We start from the raw sequence: 20263 nt of genomic DNA, 5'->3' as shown, positions 1-20263 counted from the left end.
TGGATTTACATCTGGGTTCTCAATTCTGTTCCATTGTCTATGTATCTGTTGTACCAGTACCAGGCTGTTCTGACTACTGTGGTGGTATAATAGGTTCTAAAATCAAGAAGTATGAGGCCTCTCACTTCATTTTTTTCCTAAAAGTTTCTTATTTATGGAATCATCTAGTGTCAACCTATGGCTTTCTCTCATTTGGTGATTCAAGTACCCAGGCTCCCATATGGTGGCTCTGCCATCCCCTAGGGCCTCTGAGTTCTCTGTATTCACCCAACAGATTGGGGAAAGTTTTTTTTTTATCCCTGTCTCATCCTTCTTAAAAGCCCTGGCCCAGATGTTACAAGTCACTTCAGCTCATACTCAATTGGTAGTAACTATTCATACAGCCACACCTTGATGCAAGGGATGGGGGATGAGGAAGGCTAGGAAATATACTCCCTGGCAGGGCAGCCACCATCTCCGCCACACGAACATTCCTGTCTTTTCTTCCCTCTCCTCTATGCTTTACCCATACTGTTTCCTCTGCTTTGGATCACTCTCTGTACTCAGCCTAGTTTCCTTCTACTATCAGCTCAGGTTGCTTCTTCCAGGAAACCTAGCCTCATAGGCTAGCGCTCTTTTTCTGTGTTCCCTTACAACCTTTATTACCCTATAATAGCAGCTATCATCTTTACCATAACAGTTTACTCCTTTCCCATACAAACTGTAAATGCCACAAGGGAAGGCACTATGTGTCCTGTGCATTCTTGTATCTCCATCACCTGGTATACAACAGATCTTCAAAAAACGTGCTCAAGTAAGATTAATATATTATTTTAAAAAGAAAAATAGGTTAAACTATGATAGCTGAAGAGCTTCAAACTTACCCTAATTTCTTTTGCTGTGAATTTTTCTGAGTTATTTTCCCTTACAAATCCTTCTCCATCCCTCCCCTCAAAAAAGACAGATTGGTAATAGTTATTTTCTCCAAAAAAAAAAAAAAACTGATCTGTGTATTAGAAAAAAAAATTATCCAGATAAAACGATATAATCACTTCCCCCTCTTTATCTACAGTTGGGGCAAAGAAGGGCACAACTCTAATCCCTTAACTCTCCAGGCCTCCCAATTTCCGCCACGGTAGAAGAAAGGGCCAGAGCGGGATTAGCCACGCCCCCTTCCCACAGGCACCGCCCCCGGCCAGCCCAATAATCGAGCTGCGCACTAGAGTCACGTGAGCAACTGCAGTCCCGTGACTATTCCGAAACTGGACGTGGCAAAGACGTCATTCAAAAAAGCCCTTCGTTTCCGCTTTTTGCCACCCACCTTATCTCGATCCTCCTTTTATCCTTTAAGTGCCTCTTTTCTCGCAGGTCGTATCTCGGGGACTGTGAATTACTAGCCTACACTCAAACCAAACCAGTCTAGCCCAGCGATCCGCCCCTTGCCCTCTCGTAACAGGCGGGGTCGATTAGCGCTGAACTTCTGATTGGGCAGAGTTCTTGTCAATCTCCAATTTTTTCCAATCAGGGACCGAGTCAACCCAACTATCCTCTTAAACCGCTCTTCTATTGGCCTGTGTTCGGACGAGGGTAGGCGGTCGTCGCGCGATTGCTGCACCCGGTACCTATTGCGCAAGTGCGAAAGAGCTGGTTGATACCGGGCAGTGGGCGGGCTTGAAGACGTCGTCTGGCTTTGGACTGTGACAGAGCTATCTGAGTTCAACGGCTGGGCGGAAAGCCTTTCTCAGGGGCCCTGCCAGGAGGGAGACCCGCGAGATTCTCGATGGTGTCCATGACTTTCAAGCGGAGCCGCAGCGACCGGTTCTACAGCACCCGGTGCTGCGGCTGTTGCCATGTCCGCACCGGAACAATCATCCTGGGGACCTGGTATATGGTAAGGGCAAGCGGGATGGGAGGCTGGGGGGCGCAGGGCTGCTATGCATGTGCGGAAAGTCGGGGGGCGGGGGTGGTGTTTCCTGGGGCTGAAATGCTGGGAGGGCTGGGACTGGACTCGGTCCAGGAACCCTGAGGGAGGAAACTGTCCGGGAATCCGAGTGGGGGACGGGTGGGAATGAGGAGATTGTTCGTAGGCTAGAGTTTGCGGAGAAAAGCGGGGTTGGGAGACGCCCTAGGCGTTGGGGCGTGGGGATGAGGGTCTCTGGGTTTTTGTGGAGAGTTCTAGGAATTGCACGGTTTCGGCTACTTTTTGTACTTCCGTGATCTGAAAGAGTTCCTCCTCCAAAATGCACTCTGAATTTTTTTTTTTTTTTTTTGTCCTAAGGAAACAATTAGCAAATTTTGATCATGCTTCTTAGTTTCAACATTGTCTTGCCTGAAGAGAAAACAAAAGATCCAGCTGTAACCTAGTTGTTCGTGATTCCTGGACCTTGTTTTGTTCCAGCGGGTTTTTGTGATGTAGGCAGAAAGGCCTGGGTTGGATTCACTTGAAGGCGGTACCGTTTGGCAGGATTTATCCCGGATCAGCCTTTTCCGGGTGCAGCTTCCTCACTGCCCATTAGACGTTGTCTTATCAGATCCGCTCAATTGTCTAAGATATCTTTATTGAGAGGCAACTCTGTTCTGGCCACAATATGCCAGCGTTTCTTGAGTGTCAGAATCTATGTAATTGTCTGTCATAACCGAAGTTAAGAATGTTGCTGGCTGGTGGTTCACTACTAGTATTTTTGTAATTTCTTCCCACCATCTCCAGTATCCGTACACATTGAAGCTGGTCTGTGGCTTCTAAATATGTGATTCTGTTTAGATGATGAGTTTACTGAAGCTTTGACAAACTTTACAAACTACGACCTGGTCACTTTCTTTAACAAACTTAGTGGGGTTTTTTTTTTTTTTTTTTTTTTTAATTTGGTGGTGGAGCAGTGGCCTTAGTGTTAACTGTGTGGTTTTTGGGTACTTCGTTGTACTGCAGAAGAAGGAAGAGTGTTATCACAGACACTCTTTTTGTCTTCCTTCATACTTGTTAGTACCCCACCCAGTTTCTTGAAATCATTAGTAACAGTTTGGACAAACACCAGATGAGAATCATCTCCAGTGGGGCAGATACTGCTTCATGGCCCACCCCACGGGACCACCTATCCTCCACATTATTCCTCAGTATTGTTTTTTTAGTCTTGCTTCAGTAATATACATTAAAAACAAAAACAGAACTTGATTGTGTAGATTTCTTTGCTTGTTTCTTGTTTTCGTTTTCCCTGTATTCGAAGATAGTACCTTATCCTCACAGTTTTATTACATTTCCTCTCAGACACTCCCTTTTGTTTTGTATCTGTTTCATCTGATCTGTAAGACTGGATGTCGATCAGTTAGGGACAATTAGCTGCATTATATTTCTAACTTAAGTTTCTTCTGCATTTTGCTAAGGGGCTGGGTCTTCAGTTTCCTTTGTCCTTAACTCTGTCTTCCATTCTCCTAAGTGATAAATTCAAATCTTAAGGGTCTCAAACCTCTTATCTAATCCTGCTTCCCTCAATCCAGAAGATGCCCTTCCCTTCTACTTAAAACTGAGAAAATAGAGTTCATCAGCCTGGGGCACTCACAAACATAATCTCTGCGTTTCTTCCCAGACTTCTCCAATCACAGAACAAAGGATTTCTAACTCCTACCCAAGAAGAAAATCACCATCCCTATTTCAGTCATCCAAATGCAGCTGGCCGTATTTCTTTCCAGTCTTTCCTAGGCAGATTTTTTTGATAATTAAAGGCTCAGCTTATAAAAATGAAAGGAATAGCAGTTTAAGGTGGGAATATAAGCAGAAAAACTCAAAATGCAGGGAGAAAAACTTTAATAAGAACATTTATTCTTGCAAAATAGGGAATGAGGAGGTTAAATCTGTCCCCTACTTGAATCACTTGATGTGAAAATGTTTCCCCACATCTTTTTCCATGATTCAGTCTAGCAATTTTAAAAAGAATCTGTTTTTACTTTGAGTAGACTTTTCAGACCAGTAGAACATTGTAAGCTGCTTAAATCAGTTAAGCTGTCTTAAATCAATGAAGAGATTTATTGATTACCTACAATATGAAAGACTTTCTTGGAGGATACACGAAAAGTATAAATTACAGGGGCTGTGTTTCATTTGTCTTTAGTATTTCTGTTAATCAGCCACATAAAAAGACTCTCAAGTGTTGCTGGTTTGGAACTTGGCATCTGCCCTCAAGATCTTTGTGGTATTACAGGGAATAGAAGTAACATGGGGAAGTTCATCACTGACATCAGATTCTAATCAGATTAAGGACTGGAAAAAGGCCCTAGGTTTTGCTGCTTACAGGATTGTTGGTGACTTTCAAAAGTGTAGCTTCAATACAGTGTAAAGACACAGTCTGCCTATTGGGAAGACACGTAACTATTAGAAAACAAGACCACCTAGGCAAAAATGTATTATAATACCTCTAAACAAAGAACAGAGCATATTGTTGTCAGAAGCTTCTTTACTAAAACAGAAATAATAACGGGGTGAGTAGAATGTCACTTCCCTCCCCACATACCTTGTCAAAATACTGTCTTCCTCTCTTCCAGGTGAAGCAGTACATCTCAAACTGTATGGCAGAATGTTTATGGTTCTCTTTAGATTGTCAGGGCCAAGACTTAGGAGATTATGAATCCCTCTTTGCTGTTTGGAACCTGGGGCACAGCCCTCCCTTCTGCTGGGGCCAGGCACTGGATCAGTGTCTCTGATACAGTGGCATCTGCTCTGCTGGTCTGGTGTTAAGGCTGTTGTAATACTGCATACTAAAGTATTAATTGTATGGTATTAAATAGTGCAGTAGGAGATGGAGAAGCTAGAGCTACTATTGTATGCACTAGATACCAGCCCTGATATGTTAGCCTCTGGCTTCTTTGACTCAAAAGAGGCATGCCTGGTTTAATACCTGGTTTATTAATAATGAAATTTCCAAGTGAGATTAAGTTGAAATTCTGGCATTCCTGAAATTCTTTTCTGTATCATTTATGGAAAAATTTGAAGCCAGATGATTTTATAACAGCAGTGTCTTTTGTAGCATAAACTTGAATGTTTATGGAAGGATGGGAAAGAAAACAAAACAAACCCCAAACCCATAGCCATTGAGTAGATTTTGACTCCTGGCTACTCCATGTAATGATGGAAGGTGGGCTTAAAAGTCACAGAAACTGTTCATCATCCATGTGAAGAAACTTTAAAAGAGTTAACCAAAGGGGAAAATAAGGAAATATAGGTTTTGTGGCTAATGGTGTACTACAGGAACACATTTTGAACATTTGTAGATACCATCAGCCCTCCATATCCGAGGGTTCCACATCCCTGTGTTCAACCAATCGTGGATGGAAAATATTCAGAAAAAAAGTTCCAAAAAGCAAAACTTGACTTTGCCACTCTCAGCACTACGTGGAATCCGCGCTCGTGAAATGATGTGTAGCATCCACTGCCCTAGCCTCCTGCCGTTTCACGGATCCTCAGTCTCTCTGCAGCACTTGTTGTTTGAGCATGGTTCACCTCACGTCTTGTCATTGTTCCCTAAATGATACAGTGCAGTGTAACAGCTGTTTATATATACTTTACATTGTGTTAGATAAGTCATCTAGAGATGGTTCGAAGTGTAGGAGATGTGCACGGGTTATATGCAAATACTATGCCATTTTATATAAGGAACTTCAGCATCTGCGGATTTGGGTATCCCGTGGGTCCTGGAACCAATCTCCCAGGGATACTGAGGGACGACTATATTTTAGGTCTTGGACAGATTTAATGCATGGCTGATTTTTATCAGTGTCTCAACCATAAGCAATCTAAAATTAGCTGAGAGAGGAGTAAAGACAGGTTTCCTCAAGCAGTTTTCCTTTCCAGCCCTGACTTCTTTAAGTAAGCAAAGCTTATTTATATGGCAAAGCTGGTATCTTTCTTCAGTTCCTTCTCCCTGAAGTGCCTTTCTCCCCCCAAGTCACTTTTTAAAAACATTCTTGGGATAATTTCAGACATACAAAAGTAGAGAACTAGTATTAAAGAACAAAACTATTTACTCATCCATCTTCAACATTTTGCCAATTCCAAATTACTTTTTAACACTTGGCGCAGGCGTTTTGTTGGTGAACCTTTCCTTGCTTCCTAGGCAGAGGGTTTGGCTTCCTCACAGTGTACCTGGAAATGTTTCTACATACCACTCGTATAGTACTTATTACACAGAAGTGCGATGATTTTTTTTTTTTTTCTTATTTTCCTCCCCACAAGAAGATGTCCTCGTTGAGGGAGAAAAGTAATATGTCTTAATCTATAAGATGGGTTTAATAGATAACCTATTAGAGCTTTTGAAGTGGTTGTCAGACATTTGTTGAATGAATTGCCTCCAAAAAAATAACAGGAATAACCAGTCATAACTACATGTGACAGTAAATAACACAACTTTCATACATACATTTGAAACAATTTTAAAGCTATTCAGCCACTTTTGACCTTCACGTGGCAGCAGTTCTTTGCTGGCTTGGTTTTGTAGACGGGCTCCTGTGTAGATGCTTCCCCAGCCCATGAGACCCCCATTACGATGCCCTGCAGCAAACGTGCTGGTCTAGATATCGTCTCAGCAGATACGAAGTTATGGCAAAACATGCTGTGGGAAAACTAAGGAATAGTGATAGAAAATGCAGCCCCCAGAGGGTCTTCTGGTGTGGTGTAGCAATGAAATCAGAAAACAGGGGAGTGGCTGTTGGGAGGCTCAGTGCTTCCGTAAATCTGATTCTGTTCCCTTTGTAACAAGGAGACTCTAACCCATCTGTTTTTTTTCGAACAAACTGTTCTTTATCCCAGAATGTTTCTCTACAGTGTGGTGATCTGAGTGCTTTTTTTCCTCATGTTCACTTAAAACAGTTGTTGAAACAGTTGTCAGCATTGGCCGTGTCCAGTTTTTGTTGTTGAGTAAAACAGTCACGTCTTATGAGTTGTGAGCCATGAGATATGAGCTTCAAATATTGAAATACAAAATAGCATACGTGCTGATTTTGAAGACATTTAAATAAAAGCTGTTTATGCAGGGTGGGGCTGGGAGGCTGTACACATAGTTATTATCCTCAACTTATATAAGCTGTACAAAGGGCTTTCAAAAATAATGCAGGCCACGTTGTTTGACCCACTAAATTGACATTGCCACGCCAGCATTTTCTGGTGTGTCCATTGCCCATGCTCTTAACATAGTTGCATATTTGTTGTATTCTGTACCTGTCCATATTACTAGATTTAGAAGTTAATCTTTTTTTTTGAAAATGCATTTGAAATATAGTGGAAGAGGAAAAAAAATTAATCAGGAAAAATCTGTAGTAGTTTATACGTTGTTGGTATTTCAAAGATGATTTATATTGCAAGGCTATGAAGTTAATTTTAATACTACATGGAATTTAGTAGGAATATGAACTGTAATGAAAAATAAATAACGCAGGGCCTCTATTTGAGCACAGAATAGGTGTTAAGTGTTGAATTCTTTAAGATTTCAAGGATACATTTTGCAGACTGATACTTAAAACTGTCTTGGGGTAAATGAAATATGGTGACGTGGTAGGATATAATGAACTGAATGAAGATTTTAAACATTGGCCTTTTGATGTAGTAGCACTGAAATTTCTTAATACCATTGCTTGATCCTTTCGGTTAGACCTATGATTTATTTTGTTTAATATCCAGGGACATGACCCACAGTGAAACGAAATTTGAAGTGTTTCTTAATACTAGAAAAAAATAATAGTGGACAAGTCTGTGACATATCCATGGAAGAGAAGAAAACAGATTTTTATGAATCCTACATTGACAAAAATATTTAAGAAAGGACAATTAAAGGAAATATTTTTAGTGCGCCATTTCCTTCATTTAGCAATTGGGTTTGCAGTGTTTTCTTGACATGAGAATGTTTTTCTGTACTGTACAGAGCTTATTTAAAATATGACTATATTGTGTTTAGCAAAGAAAAGTTTGCTGAATTGATTTCAAACCTGATTTCCATACACAGAATATATATTGTTCTTTCAATAGGGACATCTGATTGTTCAGTAACGAATCCATCTGACCACATTGGCTCCTGTTCATATTCCACACACACTGGCTAAAACCCGCGTCCACTGGGGGTCCATCTTGCAAATGTGATTGTCTCTTGCAAGGATAAAATACTTCGCCTTTGAGCAGTGAAAGAAGGGCACACCACTGGACATGCTTATTTGGAAAATAAAGTATAAATATTTCACAGCCTTCCTTTGGGAAGGCCTCCTCCTCCTTTTGGAGTCATCTAGGAGTGGTTAGAAGTAATCATGTACTGCCAAGGAGCAGGATGTCTAAAAAAGAACGAGATTTGGATCCTACCCTTTATCATTTCAGTGAATTTAGCACAAGTTATTTAGCTTTGCTGAACCTTAGTTTCCCCGTCTGTAAATGGGCTTCAGTAGTAGTTACCTCACAAGGTTGTTGAGGACTAAGTGAAGCAGTATATGTAAATATAACTGGCATATAGTATAGCCTCAGTAAATATTGGTTGGTTCTGAATTTGATAAGACTTGCTGTTTTTACTCCAGAGAATGTTTGTGAAATGACTAATAACACAAATATGAAACATACTTTTTTTATCACTCAGAGTGGGCAGGAGGGATGCACATAATATAGTTTTTTTTTTTTTTTAATTACTACTGATGGGGCCCTAACATCCCTTGAAAATTTTGGGGAGGAGAGCAAATTCTGTGAGCCCTGGATAGGGAAATCTAACTCCAGTCCTTGGGAGATTTCTGTGTTGAATCATCTAAAGGACTGCTTACAAACGCTTAAAGGAAGTGATAACCCCCCCTGGGATACTACAGGGGTTCGGTAACAAATATAACCCAAAACCGAAACCCGTTGCTGTCGAGTCAATTCCGACTCATAGTGACCCTATAGGACAGAGTAGAACAACTGCCCCATAGGGTTTCCAAGGCTGAAATCTTGAAAACAGACAAACTGCCACATCTTTCTCTTGTGGAGCAGCTAGTGGGTTGAAACCATTGACCTTTTGGTTAGCAGCCAAGCACTGGACCCCACTGCGCCACCAGGGCTCCTTCTGACAACTGGCATGACTAGTTTCATTTTCAAATGGAGTTACAGCCTGGTAGAGTAGGAGAATTCATCAGCTATTATGGGGTTTCAGCAGTAAGTTTGACAAAGCCTCAGGCTGTTACCCTGGACCAGGTAAAGAATTATATTCGGAAGTTGGTGATTAATGGGGGGACAGCCTGTGCAGCTTTGTCCTTAGACTTGTTCTCTTTTGCCAGTGATTTAGATGGAGATAATGATTACATGCAATCAGATTTTCGAATACAGGAAGTTGAGAGAGACAGTCTGGAGGGCGTAAGAATCCAGATCCAGAAAATCTCGACTGGCAAGAAAGTAATAAGATAAAATTTGATTGCAGATACATAAGGGCTTAGGTTTGGGCCTCTGAATCTGACTACTGGTACAGAAGGTAGCTTAGCAGCATCAAGTATGGAAAGGAATTAGGGGCTTTAGGGAGGTACTCATAGCATCCAAACAAGTTATAAAGCCAGTGTGATTTCAGGCTGCGTTAATTGAAATTTGTTAGCTTGAATATGGGAACTGAAATCCTTTTGTGTTCTGACCAAACTGAATCTTACCTACGGTACTGCTGTAAATTCTTTTCCAAATTTCAACAGCAAAGTTCTTGGGTGGCACAGATGGTTAAGCACTTGACTACTACCCAAGACGTTGGCAGTTCAAACCTGCCCAGAAGTATTTGGAAGGCAGGCCTGGCGATCTGCTTCCAAAAGGTCGCGGCCTTGAAAACACTATGGGGCAGTTTACTCAACACACATAGGGTCACCATGAGTCCAAATTAACTTGACAGCAGCTAACAACAATTTTAATAGAATATTGATCAAATGTGGAGCATGGCATATAAACCAAAAAACCCACTACCGTTGAGTCACTTCAACTCATAGCAACTCCATAGGATTTCCAAGACTGTAAATCTCTACTGAAGCTTACTGCCATATCTTTCTCCCATGGAGCCACTGGTGGTTTCAAACCACCAACCTTTCTGTTAGCATTCAAACGCTGCACCACCAGGGCTTCTTTGGGGGCACATGTATAGAGAAGGGCAAAAAGGAAATAGCGAAGTAACTAGAAAACATGCTAGTTAAGAGGAATGATTTAAGGACCTAGATGTGTATTCTAAAAAAGACAACACATGGCAGCTGCCTGCAGGCATTAGGGGAGCACTTATTTGGAAGGGGGAGCAGACTTGTTCTTTATTGTTTCAGCAGATGGAATGAAGACCAATGAGTGAAATTTAAGGGACATAGTTAAAATCTTGAAAAGCCTACAAAGCATTTGAGTCTAGCGCATAAGGAAATAGTTCCCTGTCACTGGATGGGGGATGCTGCGGAGGGCTTTCAGGCTCTGACGGATAAATATATTAGATTCACTGTAGTTTCTTTAAACCCAGAAATTCTGAGATTGGCATATGAATAAATGTTACTTCAAACATGAACAATTTGTAATGATCTCTTATTTTTAATTCTGTGCCATGTTATTCTGCTGTATTGGTGTTAACACAGAATCAAGCAACTTCTCTCTGAAAGGGTTAATATTAAGTCCATAAACCCACTGCCATCGAGTCGATTCCGACTCATAGCGACCCTATAGGACAGAGTACAACTGCCCCATAGAGTTTCCAAGGAGCGCCTGGTGGATTTGAACTGCCAGCCTCATACTTTGTGAAATATTTATTTTAAGCTATTCTCATAATGGTAATTACATATTGTTCTTTCAGGTAGCCTCTTACTGTTTTATATCTTTGTTTCTTCAAGTAAAGCATTTACGTGTGGGAAGACATCTAAAGACTATACTGAAGGCTGCTTCCTGATTCATAATTAATGTAACTGATAAAATTTAATCTTTCACAGGTGGTAAACCTATTGATGGCAATTTTGCTGACTGTGGAGGTGACTCATCCAAACTCAGTGCCAGCTGTCAACATTCAGTATGATGTCATTGGTAATTACTATTCTTCTGAGAGGATGGTTGGTAAGTTTTTAATTATAAAGAAAATGTGTTTGTGTGTATGTTTGTCTGTAAACCAGTGCAGGGTTAGAGGTTGGTTGATTGAGTTTTGCTTACGTTAATCCATTTGCTAAGGTCAGGAAAATGTTTAAATGGGTTTTTCAAAGATATTTTGTGAGGGTTACAATAGAGGGTTTCTTGCCAAAAAATGTCAGTTTTTGGAGAACTGTATGTTGTATATACCTTGACTCTATTAGGTACCAGGAAGAGAGAGGGGAAGACAGAATTAGAGAACAACTATAAATCTTTGAGAATCAGCTAGCTGACAAGTAACCTGTAGGTGAAGATAAGAGATTTGCTCATAGATCAAACAGGCTGTTACAGGAAATAGCAAATTTGAATATTTATACCGTTTGCTAGGGTCACAATTCTAAATGTATTTCCTATTTAGATGAAGACGACGACTTGACAGGGAGTTCAATATGGGGCAACCCTAGGACAGTCACATTGTCTTTTCAAACCTGTTCCCTGATACCATTATCTTTTTTGTGATTTATCTTTACCTAAAATACAGGTAAAATAATTCTGGTTGAGTTTTATATTATAAATCCTGTTTAAAATTGAATATTCCAACAGAAATTCATGCCTTAGACTCTTCACAAGCAATTTAAGTGCAAGTCTCCTGATTTATATTGTATAATCCTTTAATTTTGTTGTCAAACCAAGAAAGGATGTATTAGAAACAGCTCTTCTGGCATTTACTTATTTCTGTTGAGGAGTCTGCTTTTACTTAAAAACCAAAAAGAACAATAAATTATACTTCTGATGACCATTACTCATCTTTTGATATTTTCAGAGTTTTACTTCCAATGGCTGTTAGTCATCTTCTGGTATTTTCAAAAATTTAGTTAACTGCTAATGTCAGCATTTTCCCTTGCCATGTTTCTTTTAAAATTGAGGTAGAGAAAAAAGGTTTCTGGTTATTGAGATTGTTGCAGGTCTATACAACTGGCTTGTCTGGCTAGCGCTACAGGGATGAGTTTATTGCATATTGCCTGAGTACATTACTGTAATTGCTGTAGAGAGAGATAGATGTATTATCATATTTTTGTTGAGCCCTTATTCTTGAGAGAATAAAAAATAATACATAGTTCTTGGTCATATGGTGATTTATGGTTTTTTGGAAGTTAAAATTTGTCTTTCCCATAAATCCAGTGTTACAGTGGCAAGTTAATTTCTGATCATTGTCCTGATGGCCAGTTTTAAATATGAATCTTGTTAGTTATTTTTAATAAGTTAAACAGGATAAAGCAATCAATGTATGAAATACTTCTGCAACGTATGCAAGCTGTTTTTCAAGCAGGAATTTCACTTTATTTTCACCTGGGGAAAATGCCAAGTAGGGTGGAGTGAGAAGGTCTTACAGGGCCTTGTATGAATACCTGGGGTGGGGGTTGTGGGTGACTAGAAGAAGTTCCTGAATGTGGTGGTAGGTGAGAATCTGGAGGCTTATATCTGGTCATCTGGCCTGCATGTTTTATTCCCTTTGTTGATTATTGATTCACAAATCGTGGAGTGTCCGTTGTTCCAGGCACTTTATGTATCTCCCATTTCCTGTCCCATCCCCCCATTTAGCGGTTTGTTGCTCCAATGGAAGTTCATTTCAGTACTTTTAAGAAATAGAAATAAGCATGCAGTCTTCCATAACAGCTTCTTAAAAGCTGATTATTTTAATTACAAATTTTGTTTTCAAGTTTGACAATACCTATCCTGTTTAATTTCATATTTTATTTATATCTGAATTCTTCCACGTGAGTGGCATTTTGTACACTGCAGCGAGGAAGTCCTTTAAATCCTTAATACCTAGCTACTCTCTCCTCTATGAAAATTTAAGAGGGCTGTTCTTACTTAGTTGAGTGCCAAATACAACGTTTGTATTGACCAGTGATAAGAAATTAATGTATATGTTTATATGGTATGAATATTCAGTTATTATTATTTATCATTATGCCCTTCAGGTTCTTAATATCTATCCAGAGTTACAGAATCAACTATAGATTTGTGCAGAGAAACTCAATAAGTCAAGTGTGGTTTAGTCTTGTTTGAGGTTACTAGGGTATTTCATGAAAAAATTCGTGAGCATAGATTAATGGGGAGAAATGGAGCAACCTGAGAAAGAGTTGAGGAATGAAGAGGAAAAGAAAGCTGTCTAGAGGAGAAGTCAAGGTGAATGAATTTGGCGAAATGAGTTTATTACTGTTTGGATGTTGGGGGAGGGGGTTGAGATGGGATTAACGGAGAACCTTGAATTTCAGGTTATATTTCACCTCAGGCAAGAGGTGGCATCTCTAGTGTGCTGTGTTTAAGACACCTGTCTTTTAAGCAAATACCAACTTTCCCCTCCACTTTAACTTTCTGTCTTCATCTCACAAGACCCAACTAAGTATCATTTCTTGTATATTTTTTCCTGATTCTCCAGGCAAAGTTAATTATATCTGTCTCTGTTCTACCTCTGACCACACTGGACTGTAATCATTTGTTTGCACATCTTCAGACTCTTGAACTTGTAAGGGCAGAGCAGACCTGTGACCTGTGTCTCCCTTGCAGAAAGCCTAGCTCGTGTGCTTTCTTAAATAAGTGTCAGTGAATTGTTGTAGCAAATTAACAAATAAGAGCTTGTGTGAATTTTTCTTGAACCTGAGACTTAGATTTTTTTTTTTAAAACCTCCTTGGCCTTAGATCTTTTCATAGCTAATCTTGAAGACATTTAAACATTTATAAGTTAACTTTAAATTATTTTATCATGAAAAAGAGAATTTTTTTTTGGTGTGTGTGTACGTAGCTTAATTAGATTTTTGTTTTTGTTTTCTTAGATAATGCCTGTGTTCTTTTCGCCGTCTCTGTTCTTATGTTTATAATCAGTTCAATGCTGGTATATGGAGCAATTTCTGTAAGTATTGCACATTTTCAGCTTTTGGTGGTTGAGTTTTGCTGAGTGGTACTTAGTAATTTCATGTGTGTGATATGATGCTGCGGTTATTTTGTTCTACAGTATCAAGTGGGTTGGCTGATCCCATTCTTCTGTTACCGCCTTTTTGACTTCGTTCTCAGTTGCCTGGTTGCTATCAGTTCTCTCACTTATTTGCCAAGAATCAAAGAATATCTGGATCAGTTGGTAAGTGCGCCTGCTAATAAGACGTGAAGTAAAATATTTACGTGAAGTAAAATATTTAACTTAGAATTCTGAGTCTGACCGAAAACACAAACCCATTGCTGTCGCGTTGATTCTGACTCATAGCAACCCTATGACTGTGACTTAGATGCCATTATTTCAGCTACCCCAGAGTCTAGACACATAAAGATGTTCTCTGTGATAATAACACTGTAGCTGTCACATGGCAGCAGTAAATGAGGAGCTTAGATTAATGCTGTGTGATGGAGGAGGCAGGGAACACTCTGCTCTGAAGTAGCTAAAGGGGACTTTGTGGGGTAGGTCTGATAAATGAACGGCGGAAGGGGCATCCCTAGTGCATTGCCAGATCCTGGCTTTTAGAACTTTTCACCTCACTTCCAGATTTCCTACCTTGTCCATTTTGTACACCATCAAATTTATCTTTCATTCATTTAGAAAACATTTGTTGTCACTCCTGTGTGCAAGGCATTGCTAGCTTGTAAGGGTGCATCACTGGAGCTTACTTTCTAGAATCAGACAATTATTGAATTACAGTTGTGATAAATGCCGGAAAGGAAAAGTTTAAGTTATCAGAGGGGTGTCAGACTTAGGCTGGGATGTGAGATTTGAATTGTACTCAGAAAGATGAGCAGGAGTTAAGCACAGAAGGAAACGTTTCAGGTGAAAGACCCTTGAGGCAGGAAGGAGCATGGTATAGTCAGTAAAAGACGGCCATGGTGGCTGGCACACAGAGTGAGGGGAAGCTGGGGCGGGGCTTGCTGCCAGGTCAGCCATGGTCAGAAGCTTCCTAAGCACTATGGTGTCTGACCCTGTCATCTTTGGCTGAAAACGGCAAGTGATGCCCCACTGCTTTCTGATAAAGTGTAGAACCCTTAGCATAGCATTCCTCCATGAGCAGGTCTCATCTTTTTCCTTTTAACTACCAGTGAAGGCTCCAGGATGAATCTTGTCTCAAGGAGACACTTAGCTAGGATTTTTGGTTTGGTGTGTGGGCCCTTTTTTTCTTTTTGTTTTTTTTAATCATTTGAGATTTCTGTGCTTATGCTGCGTTTGATAAAAGTGAAATTATTTGGGCCTTTGTGTTGACATTTCCACTAAGAAGAGAAAGAATAGCTAAAAAATAAAACAAATGAGCTCTGTAGAAAATGGAGCCCTAGTGGCTCACTGGTTAAGAGCCCAGCTGCTAACCAAAAGGTCAGCAGTTCGAACCCACCAGCTTGTCCTTGGAAACCCTTCGGGGAGGTTCTGTTCTGTCATATAGGATTGCTAGGAGTCAGAATCGACTTGATGGCAATGGATTGGTTTTACAGAAAATAAAACCGAAATGAAATTTTCACTCTTCCTTTTACAGACACCCGTGTTATCTCCCCTCTGTTTTATTCACTTGATCCCTCCAACTGAAAGACAGTTTTTGCTGGCCAGTTCGTGAATCCTAAGTTGTTTCGTAATGCCCTTCTTTCTGGACATAACTCGTTGACTTGCACGCAGTAAATGCTATCTAAATGTTTGAATGGATATAGCTAGTCCTAAGTAGAACATCCTGTGTCTGCAGTAAATCGTGTGATCTTGCCTGGCTTATAACCAGTGGCATGCCTTTTTTTTGCATCTGTCAGCTGAGAGTTGAGACCAACATACTGGCTTTTTAAAAAACTGTTTCTCCCCTTGTAGGCCTTATTCACCCATGTAATTTACATGAATTTCAGCACCTCCTAAGTTAGCGACTCAGTACCCAGAGTCAAATCTGGGGTCCAGTACAGGAGCTAGCATTTTTCCTAAGGCCAGAAAGATATAAAATAGTGAAAAGTAGAGAGAGAATGAGCTCAATTTAGACTCTTTAGGAGTGTTCTGGGCATTCAAACCAGTGTGTTTTGACTAGTGTAATAGCATGCATTAATGGTGATTAGACTTAAAAGCACTTGGAGTTAAACTCTGTGTAGTTTTTTGTTAGAATATCAGTTCTAACTTTGGTCCTTTTATTCGTATTCTTAATACGCTCTCTAAATACCATAAAGCACAAGCGCGGTGGCAGATATGTAAATACACGTGTTTTTTTTTAATAGCCTGATTTTCCCTACAAAGATGACCTCCTGGCATTGGACTCCAGCTGCCTTCTGTTCATTGTTCTTGTGTTCTTTGCCTTATTCATCATCTTTAAGGTAAGTTGATGACTAAATCTTTTGGGGGGCCAGTTAGACTGGGATATACTGCCCACCTAAACCTTTTGTCTGCTTTATTGTAGATTGAGTTTATTGTCACAGTGTTTACTGTGGCATAATAGTAGAGATAGTTTGTAGAGAACATCCTCCCTCGTATTTCCAGGGAGTGGTTGGAAGTGTCAAGAGCCTTCCTAAGCGTAAGGAAAACCATTATGTTTTTGGAGGTGGTTCATGATTTGGAATGAAAATCCTAAATTCCCAAGGCTCAGAAACAAAGGCTTCTTTCTTCTACAGCACAATGGTTGACAGACCTGACTTCAAACCCAGCTCTGATTTCTCAGTAAAATGGTGATAATAAAACTGGTGACCTTTAAATGAGATCCAGTGTAGAAAAGACCTGGCCTTTGCTAGGTCCAAATGGATGTCAGTTTCCGTCTCCATAGAGAAGATGCAGGAAAGCATTATAAATCACCATAATTTTAGAGTCCTGCAGATAGAGCAGGTAGTCTGTTAAGTTTCTAACATTATATACATTTTGTTTTTACTCTTTCAGGCTTACCTAATAAACTGTGTTTGGAACTGTTATAAATACATTAACAACAGAAACTTGCCAGAGATTGCTGTGTATCCTGCCTTTGAAGCACCTCCACAGGTTAGCCATTATTGGTTGTTTGCAAGAAATAACCTGGATCCTGACTTTCTCTTTTATGCCCTGACTGTGGTTTGGGACATGACTAGCTTAGGCCCACAAGATATCAGCATTTCTCAGTTGGAATCCTGGGCGTGTGGGGCTAGAGATATCTGCACTGCTCTCATCTAGCTTGGCTGGTAATGCTTGCCTTTAGGAATGTTGGGTTTGTGGGGGAGAACAGACAGGAAAGAGAGAAGTATGAGTCATGCCAGTCTCAAGGCCTCTGGAGTTCTAAGGCAGGAGAACATCAAAGGCTGAAGCTTGTGTTGTTTAAAAAAAAAAAAAATCCATGTGATCCAAGGGGAAGCTGATCTTTCTGTGGGGAGATGAATGCAGTACATTCTGTGAGTCTGTAGGAGAGGCTCCTAATTACTGCTGTAGAGTCCTCACTATCTCCTGAGGATCTCAGTGCATAGAATATACGTGGCCCATAAAGGGCCAGCCTGTTATACTTTAAGTCTCTGAGGTTAGAATGCCACTCTGCTACCTAGCTATGTCTTTCACCCTAGAGGGCATGTTTATACTTCCTGATCTTTGGCTACAGACAGGGTTCTGATGAAATGCAGGATCTAGCGTCTTACTGGATGCTTGCTGTCACATGGTGTAGATGTCAAGTGTTGTCTACCTTACCTACATCCTCAACCCCTGAGGTGTAATGGGCAGTGGTACTTCATTAGTCATACTGGAAGAAGGGGACACAGTGGTGCATACTACCTACTGAGGAATCCTCGCAGCCTCAGGGCCAGATCAGATGCAGAATTCTGTCTGCCTCCCTTCCCCTCTCCCTGCCTCCTCTGCTCCCTTGCAGTCTTGGGTTAGGTATCTCTCCCGCATGAAAAGTTCCATGTTATTTAGTCATCTCTACTTTCAGGAACTTACTTAGATAATAGTTGCCTTAGCTATTCTCTGTAGGTTTATCTAAAAGCTGAAGTATTTCAAAAAGGATCTTAAAGGAGAATTAAATCTGATATATTTTTTTCTCTTTCTAGTATGTTTTGCCAACCTATGAAATGGCAGTGAAGATGCCTGAAAAAGAACCACCGCCTCCTTACATACCTGCCTGAAGAAATTCTGCCTTTGTCAATAAACCTTATACCAGCTTTTTGTCTTGTTTATTTTACAGAATGCTGCAGTACAGGGCTCTTCAAACTGATTTGATATAAAATACATTTTGTTTGTTTAAGCATTTTTTTTCCAAAACACTAAGCTTTTTGGACATCTATTAAAAATATATATATATATTTTTTTTTGTTAAGGCTATATGTTTAAATAGTTTTTGAAGACAATCTAGGTTAGGCAGGAGCAAAGTACCATAGTTTGCTTTTACTTGGGTCGGGAGGGTAGGAAGGGGATATTCTCCACGTATTTTCTTTTATAACTTGGCACTTTCTTTATATAATAGTTTGTATTTTGGTTATTAGCTGCCCTGGATACTTTCGGGAAGAAAGAATTAAATATTCAGGGTGAGTGAGTTGGGTGTAAGATCTGAAATTTTCATTATGGAAATAGGAAGTGTGTAACATTTTGCCTTGACTGTGGAAGATGATGGTTGCATGTTTCTAATTTGTATTTGTTTCCATCTTTGTGATACGATGCTTTAATAAATCTCTTAAATATTTACTGTCATCATATTTCTTTCTTTTAAAATTACCTTTTCTTTGATGAAAAAACATAGCATTTCCATTACCCTAAACTCAGACTGCCAGATTTTTTTTAGTACTTTGAGAATATAATGCTACACGTTTAATTAGAAAGCATTTCTTTAATCTAGTAATGCAGAACTATTTTAAAATTCTTAAATCACAGGCCAGAAATTAATATTGATAGTTTGATTTAAAAAAATATGATTAGTGTAGCAAGCTATATATTTATGCTGTCTTTAGTAAGGTAATGAATTCAAAATTAATAATTGAAGTTAAAGTGCATCAGATGACCTCCAGGGGAACCAAGAGAGAAAGCAGATGCAAACTGTAGCTAATAGATAACCACAACTTAAATTTCTCCTGAATGTATTACAGCTTGTATCTTGCTAATGATACAGCAGTGGTGACTTTAACCAGGCCTACACACCATGTAGCCACATGAATCTAATTTATACCTTCTCTAAAGGGAGATAATTGTTTGGCTGCAATCTCATTTAAATGAATACCTCCCACCACAACCACAAAATAAACTTTAGAAATCCCGTGTGTCTGCCAGTTTGTCATACTGTGGTGGCTTGCGTGTTGGTGTGATGCTGGAAGCTATGCCACTGATATTTCAAATCCCAGCAGGGTCACCCGTGGTGGGTAGGTTTCAACGGAGCTTCCGAACTAAGACTAGAAGGAAGGACCTGGCAGTCTACTTCTGAAAAAATGAGCCAGTGAAAACCTTGTGAATAGCAGTGGAGCATTGTCTGATACAGTACCAGAAAATAAGCCCCTCAGGTTGGAAGGCATTCAAAATACTACTGGGAAATAGCTGCCTAAAAGTAGAGTCAACTTTAATGATGTGGATGGAGTTAAGCTTTTGGGAACCTTGATTTGCTGATGGGGCATGACTCAAAATGAGAAGAAACAGCTGCAAACCTCCATTAATAGGAACGTATAATGTACAAAGTATGAATCTAGGAAAATTGGAATCGAATTTAAATGGAATGCATAAACATCAATATCCTAGGCATTAGCTGAAATGGACTGGTATTGGCCATTTTGAATCAGACAATCATGGACTATGCTGGGAATGACAAATTGAAGAGGAAGGCGTTGCATGCATATCAAGATCTATCCTGGAGTATGATGCTGTCAGTGATAGGGTAATATCCATAAACCTACAAGGATGACCAGTCAATACAACTATTATTCAAATTTACACACCAACCACTAAGGCCAAAGATGAAGAAACAAGATTTTTACCAACTTCTGTGTCTGAAATTGGTCAAACAAACATTGATAAGTACTGGTAGTTGGAAACAAGAAGAAACAGTAGTTAGAAAATACAGCCTTGGTGATAGAAACAATGCTGGAGATCACATGATAGAATTTTGTCAGACCAACAACTTCATTGCAAATACCTTTTTCAACGTTATGAATGGCGACTATTTACATGGACCTCACCAGATGGAATACACAGGAATCAAATTGGCTACATATGTGGAAAGAGATGATGGAAAAGCTGGATGCCATCAGTCAACAAGGCCAGGGGCTGACTGTGGAACAGGCCATCAACTGCTCATACGCAAGTTCAAGTTGAAG

General features: G+C 39.9%; 1 protein-coding gene across 1 annotated transcript; it reads left to right on the top strand.

Moving 5' to 3' along the window:
* Positions 1-1604: 1604 nt before the first annotated feature.
* Positions 1605-18648, top strand: LAPTM4A (lysosomal protein transmembrane 4 alpha). Its single transcript, XM_049903651.1, has 7 exons — positions 1605-1870; positions 10894-11014; positions 13864-13940; positions 14043-14165; positions 16244-16339; positions 16893-16991; positions 18020-18648. The coding sequence occupies exons 1-7, from the start codon at positions 1760-1762 to the stop codon at positions 18092-18094; spliced, it is 702 nt and encodes a 233-aa protein (XP_049759608.1). The 5' UTR covers positions 1605-1759; the 3' UTR covers positions 18095-18648.
* Positions 18649-20263: the final 1615 nt, after the last annotated feature.

The sequence above is a fragment of the Elephas maximus genome, chromosome 12 (assembly GCF_024166365.1).
Source record: "Elephas maximus indicus isolate mEleMax1 chromosome 12, mEleMax1 primary haplotype, whole genome shotgun sequence".
NCBI classification, from domain to species: domain Eukaryota; kingdom Metazoa; phylum Chordata; class Mammalia; order Proboscidea; family Elephantidae; genus Elephas; species Elephas maximus.
The sequence above is the reverse complement of the archived record's forward strand: the minus strand, read 5'-3'. Positions and strand labels throughout refer to the sequence as shown.

Coding starts and splice junctions, on each gene's coding strand:
- LAPTM4A (XM_049903651.1), top strand. CDS start 1,760: ATGGTGTCCATGACTTTCAAGCGGAGCCGCAGCGACCGGTTCTACAGC. Junction 11,015..13,863: donor TTCTTCTGAGAGGATGGTTG/GTAAGTTTTTAA, acceptor TTGTTTTCTTAG/ATAATGCCTGTGTTCTTTTC. Junction 16,992..18,019: donor CCTTTGAAGCACCTCCACAG/GTTAGCCATTAT, acceptor TTCTCTTTCTAG/TATGTTTTGCCAACCTATGA.